Source organism: Muscardinus avellanarius (assembly GCF_963383645.1).
Source record: "Muscardinus avellanarius genome assembly, chromosome: 12".
Classification (NCBI taxonomy): domain Eukaryota; kingdom Metazoa; phylum Chordata; class Mammalia; order Rodentia; family Gliridae; genus Muscardinus; species Muscardinus avellanarius.
The window spans coordinates 69,975,782-70,000,214 of NC_137798.1; the positions used below are offsets into that span (position 1 = coordinate 69,975,782).

Sequence of the window (24,433 nt, forward strand, 5' to 3'; positions counted from 1 at the left end):
TCATCCTCCTAAATGCTGGGATTACAGTGTGTGCCACCTCGCCTGGCCAGTTTATAGCTTTAAGAAGAAAACCTGATCCTTACTCCAGTCTTAGGGATACCAGGATAGGAGAGAGCAGCCAGGATCTGGACTTGGAGATCCACTGGAGCATTGCCTCTTGGTTTGAGTTCCTCTGTTCCCCTGGTGCTCCTGAGCTGGAGGACTCTGGGATGGGAGGCTCCTGAGCCAGGTCTGCTGTTCTGCTGCACAAGTTGGTGGCTGTGCCAGGGCTCATGGAAGCTCACCAAAGTCTTCCCTGGTCACAGTTCCCTTGGTCACATTGTCAGGTCAGAAGAACAGAACCGACATTGTCTCATTCATTCTCTTAACAATAACTTCTCATTCTTGCCTTCCTGGGCAGGGTGTCTTGTGATGAATGTGGATGGGAAAGATAATAATGAATTAGACCATTAACCCTTGTGATACATGCAGTGCTTCCTGAAGCAGAGGGACACCATGGGCTGTTTTAATCATCAGGACGCTGCAGCGAGCCTGCTCACTCCCAGCGCTGAAAGTAGAGTTGGACACAGTTTCTGCAGTAACAGGAATTTAATTGTCAAAGACCCGTGTGTTTTTGAAATACCAATTGGAGGTTGGGGGTTGTTTGGAAAGTTTTTCCCCCACACCAACACAATCAGGATATACTCCAGGAGAATGAGAAAGTTTCATATGAGAGAAGCAAAAAGAAATGGGAGGAACTGGGGATGTAGCTCAGTGCTAGAACACTTGCTTGGCCCTGAGTTTGATTCCTAGCATAAGAAAGGAAGAAGAGAGAGGGAGGGAGGAAGGGAGGGAGGGAGGTTGGAAGTATGAAACCGCCCTAAACAACTTAGTGAGACTCTGTCTCAGAATAAAAAAGTAAAAGAACCTGGGGGTGTAGCTCAATACGAAAACACCCCTGGATTCAATTCCCAGTGACAGACACACACACACACACACACACACACACACACACACACACACACACACACACAGAGAAATTAAAGGATTCCATGGCTGGGCGTGGTGGCGCACGCTTATAATCCCCACGCTTGGGAGGCTGAGACAGGAGGATCACGCAGGATCGAAGGCAGCCTCAGCTACTTAGTGAGGCTTTCAGCAACTTAGTGAGACCCTGTTTCCAGATAAAGTATAAAATAGGTCTGAGAGTGTAGCCCGGAGGTAGAAAGCCTCTGGGTTCCACCCCTAGTACCACCAAAAAAAATAAATAAATAAAAATAAATAAATAAATAAATAAATAAATAAATAAATAAATAAAGGATTCTATGAGGATACGCACAGATAGAGGAGGATACACCGGTGTGAAGTGGGGAGACAGAATGATAAAGGGGTTCCTGCAGTGGAAGAACTCACTGTAGATTTGAGTTTTTCTAGGGTGTAGAGTTGATAATTTATCACTGAGACTTTTCTGAGGAAGTGCCGGAGCTGCTTTTGTCACAGCCTCAGAAAGGACCCTCTAAAGGGCTTTTCACAGTGAACAGTTGGAAACAACCTAAATATCAACAGTCTGCGATGCATTAAAATGTATTTAAGAGCCAGGTGTGCTGGCACACACTTGTAATCCCAGCACTAGGGAGGCTGAGACAGGAGGATCGCACAGGTTCGAAGCCAGCCTCAGCTACTTAGTGAGGCTTTCAGCAATTTAGTGAGACCCTGTTTCCAAATAAAATATAAAATAGGTCTGGGAGTATAGCCCGGAGGTAGAAAGCCTCTGGGTTCCACCCTCAGTACCACAAAGAAATAAAATAAAATATATTTTTAAAATGTATTTAAAGTTTAAGTAAACCACTGTCCAACACAATGAAATACTATGCAGCCATTCATATATATGTGTGTTTGTTTCCATGTAAAATGTTTATATTGCCCAGTGCGGAGGCACATGCTTGTAATCCCAGTACTTGGGAGGCTGAGTAAGGAAGATCGCAGGTCCAAGGCCAGCCTCAACAACTTAGTGAGGCCTTCTGCAACCTAGTTAGACTCTGTTTCAAAATAAAGAATAAAAAATAGGGCTGGAGATGTAGCTTGGAGGTAGAATGCACCTGGGATCCATTCCCAGTACCACAATAAATAAATAAGTAAATAAATAAATAAATAAAATGTTTATATTTACATAAAGAGATGTGAAATGACTTAGTGAGGCCCTCTGCAACTTAGACACTGTTTCAAAATAAAGGATAAAAAAATAGGGCTGGAAGTGTAGTTCGGAAGTCAAATGCCCCTGGGTTCCATTCCCGGTACCACAAAAAAAAAAAAAAAAGATTCACCTGGGGAGATTGGACCCAGGGACATTCATTCTACCTCCTAGCTCCACCCCCAGTCCTTTTATTTTTTACTTTGAAACAGGGTCTTGCTAAGTTGCTGAGGCTGGCCTTAAACCTGCAATCCTGTCTCAGTGTGGTGGCGCACTCTTGTAATCTCAGCATTTGGGAGGCTGAGACAGAAGGATCTTGCTTTAAGGACAGCCTCAGCTACTACTTAGTGAGGCCCTTTGCAATCTAGTGAGACTCTGTTTCAAAATAAAGAATAAAAAAATAGGGCTGGGGGTGTAGCTCAGAGGTAGAATGCCCCTGGGTTCCATTCCCAGTACCACAAAAAAAATTGTGTGTGTGTGTGTGTGTGTGTGTGTGTGTGTGTGTATGACTTAGTCCTGGAAACATAGACAAAGTCCTTGACCTTGTGGGATTTCCTTTACACCCCAGTGGAAACTGGAGAAAAGAATAAGCCATAAATATAATTGGTAATTCTAGTTTGAAGGCATTTAGAATCTAAACACAAAATAGAAAGTAAAAGGGAGCAAAGCCGGGAGGGCTGCATTTCTACACACAGTCACATTGGAACAGAGACTAGAACAGAGAGAAAGAGAAGCCACATAGTTGTGCAGAAGATGTGCCTTCCAGGCAAGGGCAGGACCTGAGGAGGAGCGTGGTTGGCACATTGGAGAAGCAGGAAGGATGCCCAGGGTGAAGCACTAGTGGTAGGAAATGATGTCCTGAGGTGTGGGGTTGTGTACGGATTTGAATTTTATTATGTTTCAGGAAGCAATGAACTGATACAGGAAAAATGGTGCCAAACCTGGATTTTATGAGATTTAATTTACAACCTTTTCTGAGCAATATAGATCATTCCTGATAATTATAATACGTAAACAGGTTCCTGGTAGACTTTATTGAAATTAAGATTTCTTTTGGAAAAGAAATTAATTATTAGCCATCTACCTGATTGTGAGTTTTATGAAGAGTCTAATAGTTTCATGATTATTACCCAAACACATTCCTAAAAAAAAGGTCTCTGCTAAGAGGGACATTTTGAATTGGCTTGTTTGGAAGCCTCTTCACTGTGGAAGGTTGAAATTAAACTTTGACACGTCCTTGCCATCAGTTTGCCTAAGGAGTTGGTTTAATGAATAAATTCAGTTTTGAAGAATCAAAAATATATAGGTGATTGATTATATGCATAGGAAAAAACAGAAGGACGCACTCATACCTGATAGTAAATTCTTGATAGTGAGGTTAGAGGTGATTTGTGTGTGTGTGTGTGTGTGTGTGTGTGTGTGTGTGTGTGGGAGGATACTGGGGATGAAACCCAGAGACTTTCCACCTCCAAACTACACCCCCAGCCCTACTTTTTATTCTTTATTTTGAAACAGGGTCTCACTAAGTTGTGGAGGGCCTCACTAAGTCGCTGAGCCTCCCAAATGCTGGGGTTACAAGCGTGTGCCCCCATACCCGGCTTAAAGGTGACTTTATTTTATTTTTTTTTTTTTTAAATTTTATTTTATTGGTGCACTGTATTCATACATCATAGTGGGATACAAACTTTTGTAGACATACATGCACACATCGCCCAGTCAGCCCCCACCCGATCCCCACCCCATTCTCTCCCCATCTCTCCCTCCCATGCTTGGCTTAGTGGTTGACATCTAGTATTATAGCAATTTATCCAAAATTAAAAATGATAATCTCACATAACAGTTTCATTTGTCTGATACCAAGTTTTTGATGACTTAAAGATAACATTTCAATATTTCTTTTTGCTTTCTTTCTTACCAGAGAATATGTTTTTCTTTTTTTTAGGTGAAACTATCATATATTTATTTTTCAGAAAAAAAAAATCTATCCTGATATGGAATATGGACTCTAGATACCCAAAACAATCTCGAAGCAAAAACAAAGCTAGAAGATGTATATTTTCTGATTTCAAACCATATAAAGCTACAATAATTGAAACAGTGTAGTACTGTTCTAAAGGCAGATATATAGACCATTGGAGTTAAATACAAGCCTAGAGCTAACTTCTTCCCTATATTGTCAAGTTATTTTTGACAAGGTTTCCACAAAGATTTGGTGGTGGAAATAATAATCTTTTAACTAAATATTGTTGAAAAATAATAATTACATGGAAAAGAATAAAATTGGACCCTTACCTAATCCCACATACAAGTATTAACTCAAACTAGATAAAAGACCTAAATATAAATCTTAAGACTATAAACTTTTAGGAGAAAATCTGGGTCATAAAACCTCACAACATTGAAATTGGCAGTGATTTCTTGGATATGATTTCAATGGCACAGGCAACAGAAGAATATACAAACTCCCTAAAAAATAAAAGAAAATATTGTATATCCAAAGACAATGTAAACAGAGTTAAAAGATACTAATAGAATTGGATAAAATATTTCCAAATGCTATATCTGAAGGTATATTAATATTCCAACTAGAAATCCTAAAAATTAACAACAATAAAGGCAAACAATACAATTTAGAGATAGGTAAAAGACTAACATAAATAATGAATCTCCAGAGATAACCAATCTTAGTTGTCTGTTGGATGGAAACTCTTGTTTCTCTGGTTCTGGTGAGTGTTACCTATTTCTTCTTTGTAGTTAATCTCTTTGAGTATTTTCTCTAGCGCTGGTTTTGAAGACATAAATTCCTTCAGTTTCTGTTTGTCATGGAAGCTTCTTATTTCTCCATCTAATTTGATAGAAAGTTTTGCTGGATAGGAAATTTTTGGCTGGAAGTTGTTTTCTTTCAGAGTTTGGAATATGTTAGTCCAAGCCCTTCTGGCTCTCATGACTTGGTTTGGGAAGTCTGGAGTGATTCTAATTGGTTTGCCTCTGAATGTCACTTGGCCCTTTGTTTTTGTTGCCTTTAAGATTCTCTGCTTGGCTTCCACATTGGTCATTTTGACAATTATATGGCGTGGTGATCCTCTTCTCAGATCCTGTCTAAAGGGAGTTCTATAAGTTTCCTGGATCTGTGTATCAACCTCTTGCTCTATATTTGGAAAATTTTCTGCTATTACTTCCTTGAAGAGATTGTTGATCCCTTTGGTATCACTTTCTTTTCCCTCCTCTATTCCAATTATTCTTAGGTTAGCTCTCTTAAGATGGGCCCATATTTCTTCAATGTCAGATTCCTGCTGTTGGATATCTTTTTCTAGATTAGAAACTATACATTCATTTTTGGATTGCTCATCTTCTAAGAGCGAGATTCTGTTCTCCATGTGGTCTAATCGGTTGTTTGTGCTTTGAATTGAGGCCTTTACTTCATTAATTGCATCCTTTATCTCTTTTTGGCTCTCTCTGAGTTCTTTTCGAAGCACCTCTATTATTTCTACAGTTATTTTCCTGATTTGATCTTCTAGAAATCTCTGATTTTCTGTTTTATCAGGTTCTGATGTTGTGGGGTTGTGCACATTCATTACTTCAGTGTTATTCCTCTTTCCCATGATTTCGGAGGTTTGTGCCTTCTCTGGGTTCTTCCCTTGGGTCACTATGGCTTCACTTAAGGTGCTCTGGATCTCGAGTCTGTATTATCTCAGACCCTACTACTCCTTTACTGGGTTGTATCACAGAGTCTCCGACCCAGGGAGTCGATAGAGGCTGCTTTAAACTATGGGGGGTGCCAGGTTGCACGCTCTCCTATGGTGTGATATCTCTGCCACCACCACTCCCTCACTGGGTCATGTCCCAGGAGGCACAATACTGGGATTTCTCCTCTGTGGCCCGCAATTTGACTCACTGTTCTTGAGTGCGTAGATGTAGCTGTACTGGACTCGGTGAATTCACTGCTGCTGCCGCCACCGGTGGCAATATGGCGCCTCTGCCACGCCCTCGGCCATAAGGCTGGCGTATTTTTTCTTCTCTGGTTTTGATTTCCACTCTGAATCCCTGCAGCGTGTGCTGAGCTCAGCCACTGGGAGCTTTAAATGCTGTCTGCGCTGAAAGATCCCACCTGGCTGTTCCGCATCGGCTCACCTCGGCTTGCTGTAGCCGTCCGCTGAGTTCACCGCTGCCGCCGGCAGTATGGCGCTGCTGCCGCGTCCTCGGGCGCGTGTGTCTCCTCTGTGGCCCTGAGCTCTGTTCTCAGTCTGCTTTCTCTCTGGAGCCTGGTGGTTTTTTTGTTTTTCTGGTGATGGTGTTTTCTGGCTATGAAAGGCGCTCTTTTTGTGGTAATGGAGATTGGTTGTTAGCGGGACTCTTAAGCCCCGCTTTTCTCGGTCGCCATCTTCCCGGAAGTCCTAAAGGTGACTTTAAAATGTTCTTTTCTAAGCTTATTTGGATTTTTGAAAATTTTCTACAGTGATCTTTCATTGTTCTGTAATTAAATGAAAACAGTTAACAAGATTCAACTGATGCTGGGCATGGGTTTTCAAAAATAAAGAGCTGATGTCCTTCACTTTCAAGAACTGTTCAGTAGTTAATGGCTGAGAGCTTCTGTTTTCACAGCTGCCTTAAAAGCTGTGCCCGTGGTTCTTCAGAACCTTTACTTAATGGACTTTTGAAGAATGACTTAGCCTTTCCATTACGGTACTATACTTTGTTTTGTTCTTAGCAGGCAATTAATTCTCGGTGCAGATAATATTTGTTATGAATAGAGCCTAGTAGCTCTGACCTATAAGGAAATGAACTGTTTTTAGTAAGATTCAGAGCAACTTAATGACTTCTGTAATAATAAGGATTTCCTTTAGAGTACCTGAAATAGGATATTGCCTTTTAATTTATTCTGCACAGGGAAAAGGAATGCTTTGAAATATAGTCATTCATTTTCCCTCATACAATTATTAACGTGGGCTAGAGGTGGGGAGCTTGTTCTGGGGTTTCATTTTTCCCTGCCCTCTTCCCCAGCCCACCTGGCCCTGGCCACGCACACTCCCTGATACGTGCACAAAGGTTTCCCTCACTCTGCTGTCTTGTTCTGTCTCGTGCTTCTGTTTGTTTAGGGATAATGCGATAAGCCGAGTTCCCTCTAGTGGACAGAATCACTTTTGTCAGCTATTGTGACAACTGACCAGAGCCAGCAAAGGCCAGGCTTTTACTACTGCTAGTGTCAGATGTTTTAAGAATCATGTGTTCATAGGTAGGAATTTAGCTCGGCTCTCTTAAGAGATGATATACACAAATTTAGATTTCTGTTTTAAAAACCCATGTTAATATTCCGTGACCAAACCTTTATTTGCTTTGCTGAATGATTTTAGCCTGAGGAAGCAGCCTTTAATGAGAATCTTCTACTCTGTTACTAAAACCTACTGTAATGAAGCACACAGAGGGCAGTGAAAACCACAGGGTGACCATTGCACTGTCAAGGTTAGATTTTTAACTTCTCTAAGAGCTAAATAAAATTGGTCCTTTAACCTAAAAACCATTTTTGAACTTTTCAGCTTATAAAGTTTTTACCTGAGAAAAATTTAAACCAAAGTTTTCATGTTTTATTCTTTTCTTTTCAAAGGTATTAGTAGCCCCATAACTGTTTTTCCTTTTAACTTTTAAAATAAATATAATTGGTTGGGGCATGGTGGGGCATGGCATAATCTCAGCACTTGGGAGGCTGACACAGGAGGATTGTAGATTTGAGGATAGCCTCAGCAAGTAGCTAGACTCTCAGCAAAGTAGTGAGACCCTTTTTCAAAACAAATTAAAAAAAAAAAAAAAAAGAAGAACTGGCAGTATAGCTCAGAGGTAGAATGCTCCTGGGTTCAATCCCCAGTACCGTACTGTGTGTGTGTGTGTGTGTGTGTGTGTGTGTGTGTGTGTGTGTGTGTGTGTGTTATGTTCCCTTGCCTTTCAGTGAGGTTATCATATCTAGTCATGTTTGTCTTCTTGGCTTCTTTTTTTGTCAGCTTCTGCTGGCATCTAGTGGGTACAGGAGGTCAGGGATGCTGCTAAATGCCTTCTGCAGGACAGTCCCCACAACAGAGAATTATCCAGCCCTAAATATCCATCAGGCCAAAGTTGGGGAGCCCTGCTTTAAAATAACCAACTTTAGATTGACCGCACTTCCCAAACAGCAACCATAGGGCAGACCATTGGTGCTTGGTGAAACCCAGGAGTGGCGCTGGCCCCGCGCCAGTGAGGGATGCACCTGCCTTTACCTGGTCACCTGGGGTCCCACCTAGCGAAGGCATCATCTCTCTCTTGTTGAGATAAAGCTCTTTTACCATATATTTGGAGAAATTAGTACCAGAAGCAACCCGATGTCATTCATGCACCTTTTTTTTGTGGTACTGGAGATGGAACCCAGGGGCAATCTACCTTTGATCTATACCCTCAGCCCTATATTTTATTCTTTATTTCGAAACAGGGTCTCACTGGGTTGCAAAGGGCCTCGCTAAGTAGTAGCTGAGGCTGTCCGTGAATCGCGATTTTTCTGTCTCAGCCTCCCAAATGCTGAGATTACAAGAGTGCACCACCACTCCCGACTTGCTCTTATTTCTAAAATGATAATTTTTGTGATTTTTCTAGGCCTAAAGTCTGTCTATGGGAACCTATTCCAGTGCTGAAGATTTTTCCTTTTTCTTCTTTGTGGAGCTAGGGATTAAATGCAAGGCTTCATGCACATGCTCTACCACTGTTTACTCCCCTAGCCCTGAGGTTTTCTTCTTAAATCTAATCTAAAAAAAAAAAATATTATCGCTGCATTGTAGTCGTACATCTTAATGGGGTACAAGATGGTAGAGGCAGACATGCACACATCACCCAGTTAGCCCTTACCCAATTCCTACCCATTTCCTTTCCATCCCTCCTCATGTTTGGCTTAGTGATCGCCTTTGATATGTTTGTTAATGTGCATCATGTACATTAGGGAAGTTTCCTCTTCTCTCTTCCCATCTCCTTCAGTTAGGTCGCCTTATTTGCTCATCTATAATATCTCCTTCTTTGTCTAGAGTTCCTCCTATGACCCATTTTCTCCCTATTATCTGCATATTAGGGAGAGCATCCAATTTCTTATTTTTCGTGATGACTAATCTCACTTAGCATAATGTTCTCCAGCTCCATCCATTTCCCTGTAAATGATGTAATTGTGTTTTTCTTTATGGCTAAGTTGAATTCCATGTGTACATGTCCCATAATTTTGTAATCCCTTCGTCTTTTGGTGGACATCTTGGCTGGTTCCATAGTTTGGCAATTGTGAATTGTGCAGCTATGAACATAGATAGTGGCATTGCTGGGTCTTATGGTAAATTCATTCTCATTCTTCTGAGGCTCCTCCATACTGTTTTACAAAGTGGTTGCACTAATTTGCAATCCCACCAACAGTGTATTAGAGTTCTCGCTTCTCCACATCCTCGACAGCATTTGTTGTTGTTTGTGTAATCTAAATTCTTCTTATTGTAGATTAGCTCCCATTTTTTGTTATTTACTAGGAAGTTTGTGTAATTGCCCTTTGTATACAAGAAGTATTTTGCTGGGTAGCTTCCTTATTGTGGTTGTCTGTAATTTTAATATTTTGTTCCCCTCGTATCCTTAGTAGTTTTTGTTTTTAAATATTTAGCCGTTTTTTCTTTTCTTTCCTTCTTTGTTCCTTTCTTTCTTTTTTTTTTTTTTTTTTTTTTTTTTGGTATTGAGGATTTAACCCAGGTGCAGTCTACCTCTGAGCCACATCCCAAGCCTTTTTTAAAATTTTGAAACAGAGTCTTGCTAAGTTGCTGAGGCTGATCTTGAATCTGCGATCCTGCTACCTCAGCCTCTCAAGTACTGGGATTACAGGTGTGCACCACTACACCTAGCTTAGCCATTTTACAACTCTAATCTGAACTCTCTTTGAGTTGGAAAATATAGGCTAGGGCCAGATACAGTCTTGACTGCGTGCGTGCGTGCGTGCGTGCGTGCGTGTGTGTGTGTGTGTGTGTGTGTGTGTGTGTTGCTGGGGATTGAACTCAGGGTCTCACACATGCTAGACAAGGCCTCTCCCACTGAGCTACATTCTCAGCCTGTCACAACTCGTGGGCCCTAATCTCTGGTCCTTTTCCGTTCCTGTTGCTAGCATCTCCCGTCCTGTGTTTCTGTGCTCTATGCGCCCCTCACCCGGCCTTCCCTGAGTCTATCACGTGCTGCTTGTGCCTGTTTCCTTTGTTTTACTCTTATTAGCTTCTAGCTTATTTCCCTGCTCATTTTGATCATTTGCTTTTTTGCTACACATACTTAAAATCCTTTACCCCCATTGGTGACAGGCTTGTCTGGAACTGACCATTTTAGCTTAGTCCTTAACCATGACCCCAAAGCCCAAGTCAGCACTGGGGATTGAACCCAGCTGAGGCTGGCAGTTGATTACTGACACACATTGCTTTGACTGTTGATCCCCTTACGGGTTTGCTTTTTGGGGTTTGTTTGGGTTTTTTGCAGTACTGGGGATGGAACCTAGGGCATTCTACCTTCAAGTTACACCCCCAGCCCTATTTTATATTCTTTATTTTGAAACAGGGTCTCACTGAGTTGCAAAGGCCCTCACTAAGTATCCAAGGCTGGCTGCAAACCTGTGATCCTCCTGTCTCAGCCTCCCGAATGCTGGGACTAAAAGCGTGCGCCACCACGCCCGGCTCCTCTTACAGGTTTTATAGACTCAGTTAAGTGATAGAACAGTAGCGTCCACAACATCTTTCCACAATAATGGGAATATTATGTACAGTTTTTGTGTGGTCTAATGTGGTAACCAATAGTCAAATGTGGCTCTTGAGCACTTTTTTGTCTGGGAACTGATTTTTTAATTAATTTTAATAAAAATTTAAAACTTCTCAGCCGGGTGTGGTGGTGCACGCTTGTAATCCCTGCGCTTGGGAGGCCGAGACAGGAGGATCGCACAGGTTCGAAGCCAGCCTCAGCTACTTGGTGAGGCTCTCAGCAACTTAGTGAGACCCTGTTTCCAAATAAAATAGAAAATAGGTCTGGGAGTATAGCCCAGAGGTAGAAAGCCTCTGAGTTCCACCCCCAGTACCACCAAAAAAATAAAATAATAAAAAATTTAAAACTTCTCAAGTAGCCAGAGGCCACCTGTGGAATAGTACAGCTCAATCTCATGGCTGTCCAGAAGGTGGCTCCAGACCAGCAGCAGTGCCCTCACCCGGGAGCTTATTAGGCATACAGAATTTCAGCTGGGTATGGCAGCACACACCTGTAAGTCCAGTACTTGGGAGGCTGACACAGGAGGATTGTAGGGTGGAGGCTAGCCTTAGCCAGCCCCTTAATAACTTAGCAAGACCCTGTTTCAAAATAAAAATAAAAAATAAAAAATCTGGGCGTGGTGGCACATACTTGTAATCCCAGCATTTGGGAGGTTGAGACCAGAGGATCGCGGTTCGCTGACAGCCTCAGCTACTTAGTGAGGCCCTTCGCAACTTAGTGAGACCCTGTTTCAAATTTAAAAGAATAAAATAGGGCAGGGGGTGCAGCTCGAAGGTCAAATGCTCCTGGGTTCCATCCCCATACCCGTAAAAAAAACCCAAAAGGATTGAGGGTATAGTTTGGAGGTAGAATACCCCTGGATTCAACATCTAGTATGAGGAGGAAACAAAAGAGAGAGAAAAAATGCAGGCTCTCAGATCCGTTTAGTTTTGAATTAGAGCCACAGTGTCACACGATGCCCGGGCAGTTTCTGTGCATGCTCAAGTTTAAGAAGCAGTAGAGCCCGAGCTAACGCTGGGATCACATAGGGAAGTTACTTATTTATTTGTGGCAGTGGGGGCATTCTACCTCCAAGCTATATCCACAGCCCTATTTTATTTTTATTTTGAAACAAGGTGTCTCTAGGCCGATGAGAGTCTTACTCCTTGCTGAGGCTGTCCTTGAACCTGTGACCCTCGTGTCTCAGCCTCCCAAGTACTGGGATTACAGGCATGCGCCACCAATGCCACCTGGGTCCATCCTCAGTGATTCTGATTTAATTTTTGTTAGTTAGGTGTGGCCTGGCAGTTGTTTTAATAGCCTCCAAATGGTTCTAATTGTTTAGTAAAGACTAGTGGTTCTCAAATTTTGTGGGTATTCGAATCACCTAGGAATGTGATGATGATATAGAGGCCCAAATTCTTTTCTGCTTTGGCAAGTCTAGGCCTCTGTTCTTGTGTGTGTGGTGAGAGGGAGGATTTGCTGGGGATTGAACCCAGGGGTTCCCTGAGCTACTTTCCCAGCCATTTTATTTTTTATTTTGAGAGAAGGTCTCACTAAGTTACTCAGGCTGGCCTTGAACTTGTGATCTTCCTGCCTCAGCCTTCTGAGTCCCTGGGATTACAGGTGTGCACCACGTGCCTGGCACCATGTTCTTTATTAGCTCTGCAGAGATCTGATACACACATTTTGGGTGAGAAAATAAATCCCTAACCTACAAGATAGTTCCTGACTTTTTTGGCAATTCTCATGTAAACTAGAATGTGAAGCCTCACTGACATTAAAATCAATCTGCGTCTGCGATCCACGTGTCTCTGTGAATGCCTTTGCAAATACTTGTTTTTCACAAAGCGTCCCACTCAGTGTTTGCACAGTGTTTCCTGCTTGCAATTTTTTGTTAGTTGGTGAATTTTTGGCCTCTAAGATAAAGTTATTCTCCCCCTCTTGGTAGATTGAAGTATCATTACCATTTTGGTTTTCTGAATCACTAAGAAGTCTGCTAGTGACAGCCGGTAGCGGCACAGTCAACTTGCCAGTTCCTTTAGGTGCGAGTTGGAAAGTTTGGGATCAGAATGTTCTGTGATATGCAGCCGCACCTTCCCTTCCCCGGTGTGGCCCCGAGACAGATGTAGCACGTCAGCTGAGGCTGCTGGCATGGAGGGCTGATACCGAGGTGTCTGGTACATTCAGATCCACTGCAGACGTTAGGCTACTGGGTCAGGGGTGTCACATTCAACACCGTTCTGTCTAGAAGCTGGGCAAGGAAGGAGATCACTAGTGACTCGTTTTCTTCTTTTTAAAAATATGCTCTTGAGCCGGGCGTGGTGGCGCACGCTTGTAATCCCCACACTTGGGAGGCAGAGACAGGAGGATCGCGCAGGTTTCAAAGCCAGCCGCGCGTGCTGGCTTAGGAGACCCTGTTTCCAAATAAAAATGTAAAAATAGGTCTGGGAGTGTAGCCCAGAGGTAGAAGGGCTTCCAGGAACCCCAGTACCACCAAAAAAAAAAAAAAAAAAAAAATGCTCTTGAGTTTGTTACTTTGGTGGTGTGTTGCAGTGTTAGGGATTGAACCCAGGGCCTCTATTACAAAGCTTTTGGCAGGCTATTGCGGCCATCCTTTATTAGGACTTGAGTTTATTAGCTATTTGTTTCTGTGAAATGGTATAAGAATTAGTAAGGATTTAGAAAATATGTTGGAATAAACTTTTTATGGGAGGGTGCTGAAAATTAAACCCAAGGGTATTCTACCTCCTAGCTACAATCCCAGCCTTTTTTTTTTTTTTTTTTTTTTTTTTTTTTTTTGGTGGTACTGGGGTTCCTGGAAGCCCTTCTACCTCCAGGCTACACTCCCATACCTATTTTTACATTTTTATTTGGAAACAGGGTCTCCTAAGCCAGCACGCGCGGCTGGCTTCGAACCTGCGCGATCCTCCTGTCTCTGCCTCCCAAGCGCGGGGATTACAAGTGTGCGCCACCACGCCCGGCCAATCCCAGCCTTTTTAAAAATTATTTTTATTTTGAAACAGGGTCTTGCTAAGTTGCTGAGGACCTTACTAAATTGCAGAGGCTGGTCTTGAATCTGTGATCCTCCTATCTCAGCCTCCCAAGTACTGGGATTACAGGTATCCATTACCATTCTTGGGTAATCAATTTCTTTATGAAAATTATTTTATGTATGTGGTTCTGGGAATAGAACCCATGGGTACTCTACCCCTGAGCCAGTACATTTTACCTCTGAGCTATACCTTCAGCCCTATTTTTATTCTTTGTTTTGAAACAGGATTTATCTCACTAAGTTGCTGAGGCTGGCTTCAAACCTGCGATTCTCCTATCTCAGCTTCTCAAGTACTGGGATTACAAGCATGTGCCACCATGCTTGTTTTTTAATTTTTAGACAGGTTCTTGCTAAATTGCCCACACTAACCTCCAATCTGTGATCCTCCTGTCTCAACCTCCTGAGGAGCTGGAATTACAAGCATGTACCACTGTGCTTGACATGAAAATAATTTCTTTTAAAAATGTACCAGAGCTGGGTGTGGTGCCCACTTGTAATCCCAGTACTTGGGAGGCTGACACAAGAGGATATTGTCTTTCTTCTCTTTGAGCCCCAATCCTTCTGTTTCCTGCAGTAAAATTTTGGGTATAAATAGTGAACGGGTAATGATTTACCCTGTGCAGATTTCAAGACTCAGCAAATGAGCAGCGCTTTGGATTACCGTCCTTGCCCAGATAATAGAAGGTTTGAAATAAAAAGTAATGAACTATGATGTGGAAATGCAGAAAGACACCATGTCTTCATGGAGATTAGCATATGTGGCCTCTCTCTGGCAGCAGTGGAGAAGAAATAATGAGATAAGGAGCCCAGAGAAGGACTGGAGACTGCCCCCTTGTACTGGAGACGTAACTGTGCCACTTTTTCTCTTAAATGGAGGCTGTGACCCCCTGAGTCATGGGGAGTGAACTAGATAACCAGGACCTTCCTGGAGCTCTCCTTCCTCTGAACCTCAGAGGACCTTGGGCTCTTGATTTTGCCTTCTGCAGGAGTGTAACTTCAGGGCCAACTCATGCATGTGCAGAGGCGAGCCCTCAGTGGGGAACTGGAGCCTCTTCGGATTAAAGTGCAAAACTCCAAGAACCCACAGTCTTGAATCCTTCTTGTCATGTCAATCAGCTGTGCTCCTCCCGAGTTTGCCCTAGATGCTAAGCACGCTAGAAGTCCTCTCTGCATCCTCCTAACCGTGAAGGTGGACTCCACTAAGCCTGTTTCTTACTGGGGGTAGCACAGGAAGCAGCCGCCCACCAGGGCTCCTCCGGTGGCAACCGAATGAAAAACCATCTCTGAGTGTTTGTGGGAGGCCAAAGTAGCAGATCTAGACTGGGGTGGCTGATGCGGAAAGAAGGGATTGAGCGCCAAGTTCTAGGCAAAATCCAAAGCCAGTGAGGTCCCCAAGGCAAGGAGATCTGTCAGTACGGATCCAGCGTGGTGAGAGGAAAGCACAGAAGTGTTTGGTCATGGAGCGCATGAGACTCTCACCCTCAAGCCTGTGAAAGGTTGTTTCTTTCTTCTTAGCCTCGTGTTCCTTGCTTCATGACTAAAATATGAAATTGCTTCACATGCTTAAATATGAAACTCAGATAGGAAGACAAATAAAACTAATAATGGCTGGGTAGAATGCTAAGCCCTTAGGGGATTATATTCAACAGCTAGGAGGTAAGATTTTTCTTCTTTTGTGGGGGAGATCACTAGAAAGGTATGGAATCTGGTGTTTTGAAATTAATGAGCGGGGCATAGTGGTGCCCACCTGTAATCCTAGAACTTGGGAGGCTGAGACAGAAAGATTGCAGGTTCAAGGACTACCTCAGCAACTTAGAATCTCAGCAACCTGGTGAGACCCTGTTTCAAAGCAAAACATAAAAAAAGGGTTAGGGGTAGAGCTTGGGAGTAACCGATGGTCTCTGATTTTTCCTTTCCCTTTGGTCGTGTTCCTAGCGTGTGTCAGTTCCTGGAGCTGTGTCAAAGCCCGGAAGGCGGCTTCGGAGGGGGCCCTGGTCAGTACCCACACCTGGCACCCACGTACGCAGCCGTCAATGCGCTGTGCATCATCGGCACTGAGGAGGCCTACGACGTCATTAACAGGTACGGTACAGCCTGCGGCGACAGGGACCCCAAAGGCCTCCTGACCACAAACGGCGCTGACCACTGCCTTCCTCTCCCTCTCTCCCTGTCCTTTCTCAGAGAGAAGCTTCTTCAGTATCTGTACTCGCTGAAGCAACCTGACGGCTCTTTCCTCATGCACGTTGGGGGTGAGGTGGACGTGAGGTGAGTGGGCGGCCACACGAGTGGCCCCTCGAGCTCCATGCTCAGAGATGCCTGAGGAACAGCACGCTAGGCTGCTGCTTCGTCCCCTGGAGACACAGAACGACATGTCAGTGACAGGGCGGCAGAGTCATGGCAGACAGGAGAGCGTCATCCTCAGGGATCATTATCTCCTGAATTATTTGACGTAAAGTTTAAGACAGAAGAAAATCAAAGGTTTTTGTTTTAAAAATTAAAAATACATCTGTTGGGCCTAAACTGATGTACCAAAATATAAACAACTATGTATTGTAATACAGTCTCTCATCTCTCTTGGAGGAGAAAGGCCAGGAAGGACTCAGTAAATACTTTCTGATTGAATTTGATGCCACACTGGGCAGGCTGACCGCCTGAGGGCCTGCCCCTAGGAGGGCGGAGCCCAGTGAGCCAGCTGAGTGCGGCTCAGCAGAGCCCCACTGATGGATTGGTACCTGGTACCTCAAACTCACTATTTTACTCTAGAGACGTGTCTGATTACAGTGTCTTCACCTGACAGGAGGTCACTTACAAGGCCTAGGCAGGATTCCCCGAGTATACTATTTCCCACAAGGCAATTGTTTGTAGAGATTTTATACTATTTATTATTATTATTTAGTCTAAGAAATACATTTTTTGTGAAGTTTCTATATCAGAGCCATCTAATTGCCTATTATTTTTGCCCAGTTTTGCAATAATATTAATATTAATGTTATTTGTATTATATTATAAATTATATATTATATTAATTAATATTAATATTATTTTGAATATTAACATTGGTTAAAATTCAGGCTTAAGTCTTTGACTTACTTAACCATTGCTTTGAAAATCTAGGGAAAGAAAAACCATGAAAGTTGTTGAGCACAAAACACATTAAAAGTAGGAAACCAAGCTGCAAAGGCCTTTAGTAAAAGATTTTCTTCTATCTGTACTTTGTCTCTTCAGACCAAAAAATGAGACTAGTTATCTATTCATACCAGTGAAGCTAATGTAACTTTTGAGGTCAAACAGTATTATTTTGATTCTGCCACACGCTTGTAATCCCAGCATTCAGGAAGCTGAGACTGGAAGATTGCGGTTCGTGGACAGCCTCAGCTACTTGGCGAGGCCCTTCCCAACTCCATGAGACCCTGCTTCAAAAATAAGAAGACTGCCGGGCGTGGTGGCGCATGCTTGTAATCCCCACGCTTGGGAGGCAGAGACAGGAGGATCGCGCAGGTTCGAAGCCAGCCGCGCATGCTGGCTTAGAAGACCCTGTTTCCAAATAAAAAATGTAAAAATAGGTCTGGGAATGTAGCCCGGAGGTAGAAGGGCTTCCAGGAACCCCAATACCACCAAAACAAACAAACAAACAAACAAACAAACAAACAAACAGGGTCTCACTAAGTTGCTGAGGGCCTAAGTTGCTGAGGCTGGCTGCAAACCCGTGATCGTCCTGTGTCATCCTCCCAAGTACTGGGATAACAGGCGTGTGCTACCACACCCAACTCATTGTTTCTTACTTTTTGTTTGTTTGTTTGTTTGTTTTCCTTTTTCTTTTTGTGGTACTGGAAATTGATCCTGGGGCATTCTGCTCCAAACCACAACTCCAGCCCTATTTTATGTTTTGCTTTTTGAAACAGGATCTTGCTAAGTTGATGAGAGTTTCACTACTTGCTGAGGCTGTCCTCGAACCAGCAAACCTCTCAGCCTCCTAAGTACTGGGACTACAGGTGTGCATCCCCATGCCCAGCTAGTTGGTGTCTTTTTAATTGTCCTTTGCCTGGAAGCATCCATCAGGGCTCCGGAGAGTGTGTTGAGTGGATTTGACCTGAAGGAAATCTGATTTGTACTTGGTTAGAAGTTCTCTGGTTACAGTGAATAGATTGTAGTGTTTTAGTGAAGGTCCTCTGGTTTCAGGGCTGGAAGGAGGAAGACTGGACAGGAGGCTGATCCAGGTAGTAGATAAAGACTTGGGCTTGGGTGACAACAGCCAGTGCGGAGAGGAGCAAATTTGAGAGCTGTGGTAACTGGGGCCTGAGAGAAACTACCTGGAAAAGCTATACTCCATCCCTTCCCCATCTCGATGTGAGATCTGGGGCCAGTGGCTTTGGCATCATTTATCAGTTCTTCCATGAATGAGAGGCAAACTCCATGAGAGGTCAGAAGTTACTTTCGGAGTTAAGAGGGGATATGGTGGTGCGTGCCTATAGCCCCTGAAATTGGGAGGCTGAGACAGGAGGATTGCAGGTTTGAGGACAGCCCCTGCAACCTAGCGAGACTCTCAACAACTTAGTGAGACCTTGTTTCAAAATTAAAAATTTTCAAAAAGGCCTGAGGGTGCAGCTTAGAGGTAAAAATGCCCTTGGTTCTATCTCTAGTACTATGTGCATGTGAGCACACATGAGTGTGTACATACACACACACACTCTCTCTCCCTGTCTCTCCCTCCTCCCCCCCTCTGCTTCTGAGCCTCTTCAGGAGATTCGAGGCCTGAAGGAAATTAGATCAGACCTTTGAAGTTAGCTTATAGCAAATGACAACGTTTGGCGTCGGTGCGCACGCCTCTCGCCAGTCCTGGTGCCTGCTGGTGTAACTGAGCCCTGCTGTGCCCACAGCCAGCGGGAGCCCGGGCGCTCGCAATGCTGCGTGGACAGTAATGCTTGCAGCTTCTGCAGAGATTTCTTCAAAATACCTCAGTGAATTTGGCTTCATGTGATGTCTGTACTGAATAAGATGGAAAATAGACCCTTCCCTTTCCTCCCTTTTATGTTCTGTAGAAACCCTTAGAGAAAAGATTTGTGAGCAGAATTAGAACCAATAGTTTTGTCTTCCTCAGGCCAAATATTTGGGAAGACCATAGAAGGAAAGAAAAGGCGATCCATGGACGTGTTCCATGACAGAGGGACAAACTGAAATAAAATGTGTCCTGAGAAAAATCAGGGCTGGGAGGATAGAATGGCAAGAATAACCCACATAAACGAGGATAATGGTGAAAAAGAATAAGGGCTGAGGGTGGAGCTCAGTGATAGAGCATGCACTTAGCATACGCGAGGCCCTGAGTTCAGTCCCCAGCAATAATAATAACAGCAACAACAATAGTAATGGTAATAGTAATACTCTGGGCATGGTGGCTCACACCTAGAGTCCTGGTACTTGAGAGACTGAGACAGGAGGATCATAGGTTCAAGCCCAGCCTTAGCAATTTAGCAAAGCCCTCAGCAACTTAGTGAGATTCTGTTTCAAAATATAAAATAAAATAGGACTGGGGATGTAGCTCAGAGGTAGACTGCCTCTGGTTCAATTCCTAGTACCTTTTTTGTGGTACTGGGGTTCCTGGAAGCCCTTCTACCTCCGGGCTACACTCCCAGACCTATTTATTTTTTTATTTTATTTTATTTTATTTTATTTTTTTTGGTGGTACTGGGGGTGGAACCCAGAGGCTTTCTATCTCCGGGCTACACTCCCAGACCTATTTTATATTTTATTTGGAAACAGGGTCTCACTAAGTTGCTGAGAGCCTCACTAAGTAGCTGCGGCTGGCTTTGAACCTGTGTGATCCTCCTGTCTCAGTCTCCCAAGCGTGGGGATTACAAGCATGCACCACCACGCCCGGATATTTTTTTATTTTTTTAATTTGGAAACAGGGTCTCTTAAGCCAGCACAACTGGCTTCGAACCTGCGTGATCCTCCTGTCTCTGCCTCCCAAGTGCGGGGATTACAAGCATGCACCACCATGCCCAGCTCTAAAAATAATTTAAAAATAATAATAATAGACATGTTTCTCCTACATCATCCTAAAGTGTGTATATCTGTGTACACTAATGACATGCTTGAAATTAGAATATTTTTCTCCTTTTCGAGGCTTAAAGAATGTTTCTGAGGGGGCTTACCTATTCCTGTTCCTCTTGGTTAATCGAAGCAGCCATCAGAGTTTGGTGACCTGCTTTGGAGTATGTCTGTTGGAAAAGTGTATAGTTAACCTTAAATGTACCCATGCCACCTGCAGACAGGAATTCTGGATCTGAAACAGTGCCGAATGAATGAGCAGCAAATCAGAAGTAATTGGAGAACACCGTGGAAGGGTGGGAAACATTATAGGTCTTGGAAGAAAAGCTAAATCCGCTTTTGACATGAATTGATTTGGCTGTTATCTCCCCTGATGTAGATGTGGCCAGGCGGGGGTAGGGAGAATAGAATGTCATGTTCTTTCACTGAAGCCATGCCGTGAGCAACTCTATCCAAACAGAATGTCACACCTCTCAGTAGGAGACCCAGGAGGACTGACCGCGGGCCAGGAGCGAGGACAGGAGGTGATCACAGCTCACTAGGCAAAGCGAGCGTCCATCCAAGAAATCCACTGAGCCTTACACTTGGGCTCTTCCTGCAAGCATAACACGTTTTCCCCTTTTTTGTCTTTGCAGAAGTGCGTACTGTGCCACCTCGGTAGCCTCTTTGACCAACATCATCACTCCAGACCTCTTTGAGGGCACTGCCGAATGGATAGCAAGGTGAGAGAAGCCAGGATTGTTCCTGGCCCCTTAGAGAGCAGGTAGTCAAGACTTTACTTCAGAAAAATGAAGGCAATAAAAAAGACTGGAAGGGAATATAAAATTGCAAGAGATGAATTGGGATTATGTGATTGTGCATTTCAAAAATACTTAAAATTGTTTCTTTTTCCCAGACTTTCATTAATGTATTATAGTTTAGATTGGCCAAGGTGAAAACCTTTCACAAACAGTATTGGTGGGAATCTAAGTTGACTTAGCAGTTTGGAGAGCAGTTTGGCAACATCTCAAAGTGCCCTTGCTTATGACCCAGTAATTCCACTCCCAGGCACATGCCTGAAGGAGACCAGAGACAAGGATCTGCTTATAAGAGCAAAAAACTGGAACCAGTTCAGTGTTCTTAAGCATGAGAAGCATAGGTTATGGTATAGGAATATAACATATTGAAGTATAAAGTAGTAATTAAAATGAATGAATTAGAGCTACAGGTATCAATATAGATAAATCTAAAAAACAATGTTGAGGGTTTTTTTTTTTTAAAGGATGTTAAAGAAAACCCATAGGGTTGGTGGTAGAGCTTAATGGTAAAGCTTTATTTACCATTAATTATTTTAAAAGAGGTTTTTTTTTTTTTTTTGGCCTAGTATGCATGAGGCCTTGGGTTCAATTCCTAGCACTGCACAAAAATAAAAATCAAACTCATAGAAACACCTACAGAGCATCATATTTACTTAAAATTTGAGGACATGCAAAACAGTGCTATATTATTTCTGGGAAGAATCATATGTAGTGGTAATATAAGAACATACATGGGAAAGATAAGAGAAAGATAAGTACCAAATTCAGGATGGTGGCTGCTTCTGGCTAGAGAGCAAAGGAAGCGAGATGGAGGGTCTCACAATATCAGCTGTACTGTCACAGTTCATTTCTTTAAAAAAGGCCTGAGAGCTGGGCACGGTGGCGCACGCTTATAATCCCAGCATTTGGGAGGTTAAGACAGGAGGATCCCAGTTTGTGGACAGCCTCAGCTACTTAGGCCCTTTGCAACTCAGTGGACCCTGTTTCAAAATAAAAGCTACAAAAATAGGGCTGGGGGTGTAGTTTGGAGGTAAAATGGCCCTGGGTTCCATCCCCAGTACCATGGGAAAAAAAGAAAAGGCCTGAAGTGTACGCAGCTAGGTGTTAGATAATCTGTTCTCTGTATCACTTGCTAACTTTGCTAGATGCTTCAAATATTTCATAATTTAAAAAAGACATAGAGTTAGCCATGGTCGCTCAAATCCGCAATCCCGGTACTTGAGCCTGAGTCACAAGAGAATCACAGGTTTGAAACCAGCCTCCACATTTTAGTGAGACTCTTAGCAACCTGGTGAGACTCTGTTTCAAAACAAAAAATAAAATAGGCTGTGGGTATAGATCAGGGTTTTGAGCACCCGGAGTTCAATTTCCAGTACCCCCCCCATAGTAGATACATATGTACTATGAATGATAGCTATGCTGTATTGGCTTTTTTTTTTTATCAAATTAGTATTTATTACTATGTAAATATAATAACTTCCATTTTCCTGGAGCTAATGTATATGTCATAAATGTCTCTATCATGAATTTACCCCCAAATTCTCTGTCAGAGCTATAAAATTACTCTTGAGCTGAGGGTGGGGTACGCACCTGTAATCCCAGTGCTTTGGAGGCTGAGACAAGAAGATGGCAGGTTCGAGGCCAGCCTCAAGCAATGTAGCAAGACTTTCAGCAGCCTAGCAAGATGCTGTTTCAGAACAAATTAAAAAAAAGGGGGGGGGGCCTGGTATAGCTAGGAGGTAGAATGCTCCCAGTTCAATCCCCAATACCACACACACACACACACACACACACACACACACACACACACTTATAATCTATACAGTCAGAAACTTCAGGTAACCCATTTTCTTTTGTGTACGTGTGTGTTATGTTCTGGGTCATCCCTCCTGGAGCCCTCTGTCCTTCTGCTTCCATCTGGACAGATTGTTGCACAGCAGGCATCCAGAAGCTTTCCTGCAGCCTGAAATTCATTTCATTTGTCAGCTTTGTTGAAGCCCCTGCTCTTCATTTTTCCCCCCAGCTTACTAATAATTTTAATGAAGTACTTACTCTGATGAATCCCCAAAGTGGGTACTTGAGAGATATGTTTTTAAGATCTTGTATATATTTTTATTATGTATTTGCCCCTGTTTTATGGTTTATTTGGGGCGATGTCTAAGTTGCCAGTGGTAAAATTATATTCTTCTGAATTTCATAACATTGCTCCATTAACTTCCAGTGTCATTGAGAATAAGGTGGATAATCTTATCAACTGGTATTTCTTGAAAGCTTTGTAGTGCTATAGTAGCTGTAGTGTAGCGATTGAGAGTAATCCCTCCTGGGTTTTTTGTTTCTTTGTTTTTGTCCTTGTATTTCTCAGCCAAGATCTCCCATCTTTTTATTAGCCATGCATGTATTTTTCTTCCCTGTGGCAAATTTGTAATTAGATCTGCTTTGAAGCCCTGGTCTCCTCATTTGGACCTGAGGGTATCTTGAGGTTGGCATGTCATGTTTTCCTAGTCTTTTCATTTTGAGTAGTCTTTGGATTTGGTGGTTTTACATGGTAGAGACTAGATTCTATTTAATTGCAGATGGATCTGCAGGCTGTTCGTGGGTTTTTGTTTTTTTTCTTTCTTAGCAGTCAACTTGGTCAAACTTAAACTGCAAATTGGCAGTGTATGGATTAACATTCTCACTGATATAATCCAGGACAACTGACCACACAAGTTAGAGGAAGGAAGATTTATTTGCTCACAGTTCTCTTGGATAGTCCGGGGTTCAGTCTATGTTAGGCTGGGTTTGCAGAGGTCAGGGCATGGCAACAGGGAGGGGAGAGAGACTGGGTAGTGAGGAGGGAAGGAAGGAGAGGGGGGACTCACAGAGTTCAGCTTTCACATCACGGAGGCTAGAAACAAGAGCGAGCAAGCGAGGTGAGGGAGAGAGTCAAAAATAGTCCCCAAGGCCACCCCCCCCCCCCAGGAACCCCTCCTTAGGAACCAAACCCTATTTCCAACATTGCTACCTTGTTTCTGTGAGGGCCAGGGGGGCATTCCAAATCCAAACCAGGACAGGCGGGCAGGGCTCAGATCAGTTCATGGTTTGAAGTTGCTCTCAGTCTGTGTAACACAGGAGTGGTTCAGATCAGATAGAAATTTGAAGCAAATTTATTTATTTATTTATTTACTTATTTATTTTGGCACTGGGGGTGGAACCCAGGGGCTTTTCTACCTCTGGGCAGCCCAGCCCAGTTTTATATTTTATTTGGAAACAGGGTCTCACTAAGTTGCTGAGAGCCTCACTAAGTAGCTGAGGCTGGTTTTGAACCCGTGCGAACCTGTCTCAGCCTCCCAAGTGCCGGGATTACAAGCATGCGACCTCGCGCCTGCCTCACGCCTGGCTTTGAACCAAATTTAAAGGCAGAATTTGGGGCCTTCCTTTTTGACTGTCCTCTTTTTGGATTCTTCTTCACTTTCTGGCAGCCTGTTTCTTCCTGACAGAAAGATGGCTGGATTTTTATTAGAGTTTTAACTGTACTCTCCTGCTGACCATAAAGATAGGGTGTGGGAGAGAAGGAGTAATTCCCCCGCTGTGTCTGCTCCGAGTTTCGATCCCAGACCCGCATACCTTTTC

At 43.2% G+C, this 24,433-nt stretch overlaps 1 protein-coding gene across 1 annotated transcript in view; it reads left to right on the forward strand.

Annotated features, from left to right (window-relative positions):
- Positions 1-24,433, forward strand: part of LOC308271762 (protein farnesyltransferase subunit beta) — a gene marked incomplete at both ends in the record, with an annotated part of 86,388 nt that overhangs the window by 34,046 nt on the left and 27,909 nt on the right. The window contains 3 exons of the mRNA XM_080708303.1: positions 15,912-16,058; positions 16,158-16,241; positions 20,660-20,746. Of these exons, the coding sequence (XP_080564429.1) occupies positions 15,912-16,058; positions 16,158-16,241; positions 20,660-20,746 (318 nt within the window). The remainder of the gene's footprint in view (positions 1-15,911; positions 16,059-16,157; positions 16,242-20,659; positions 20,747-24,433) is intronic.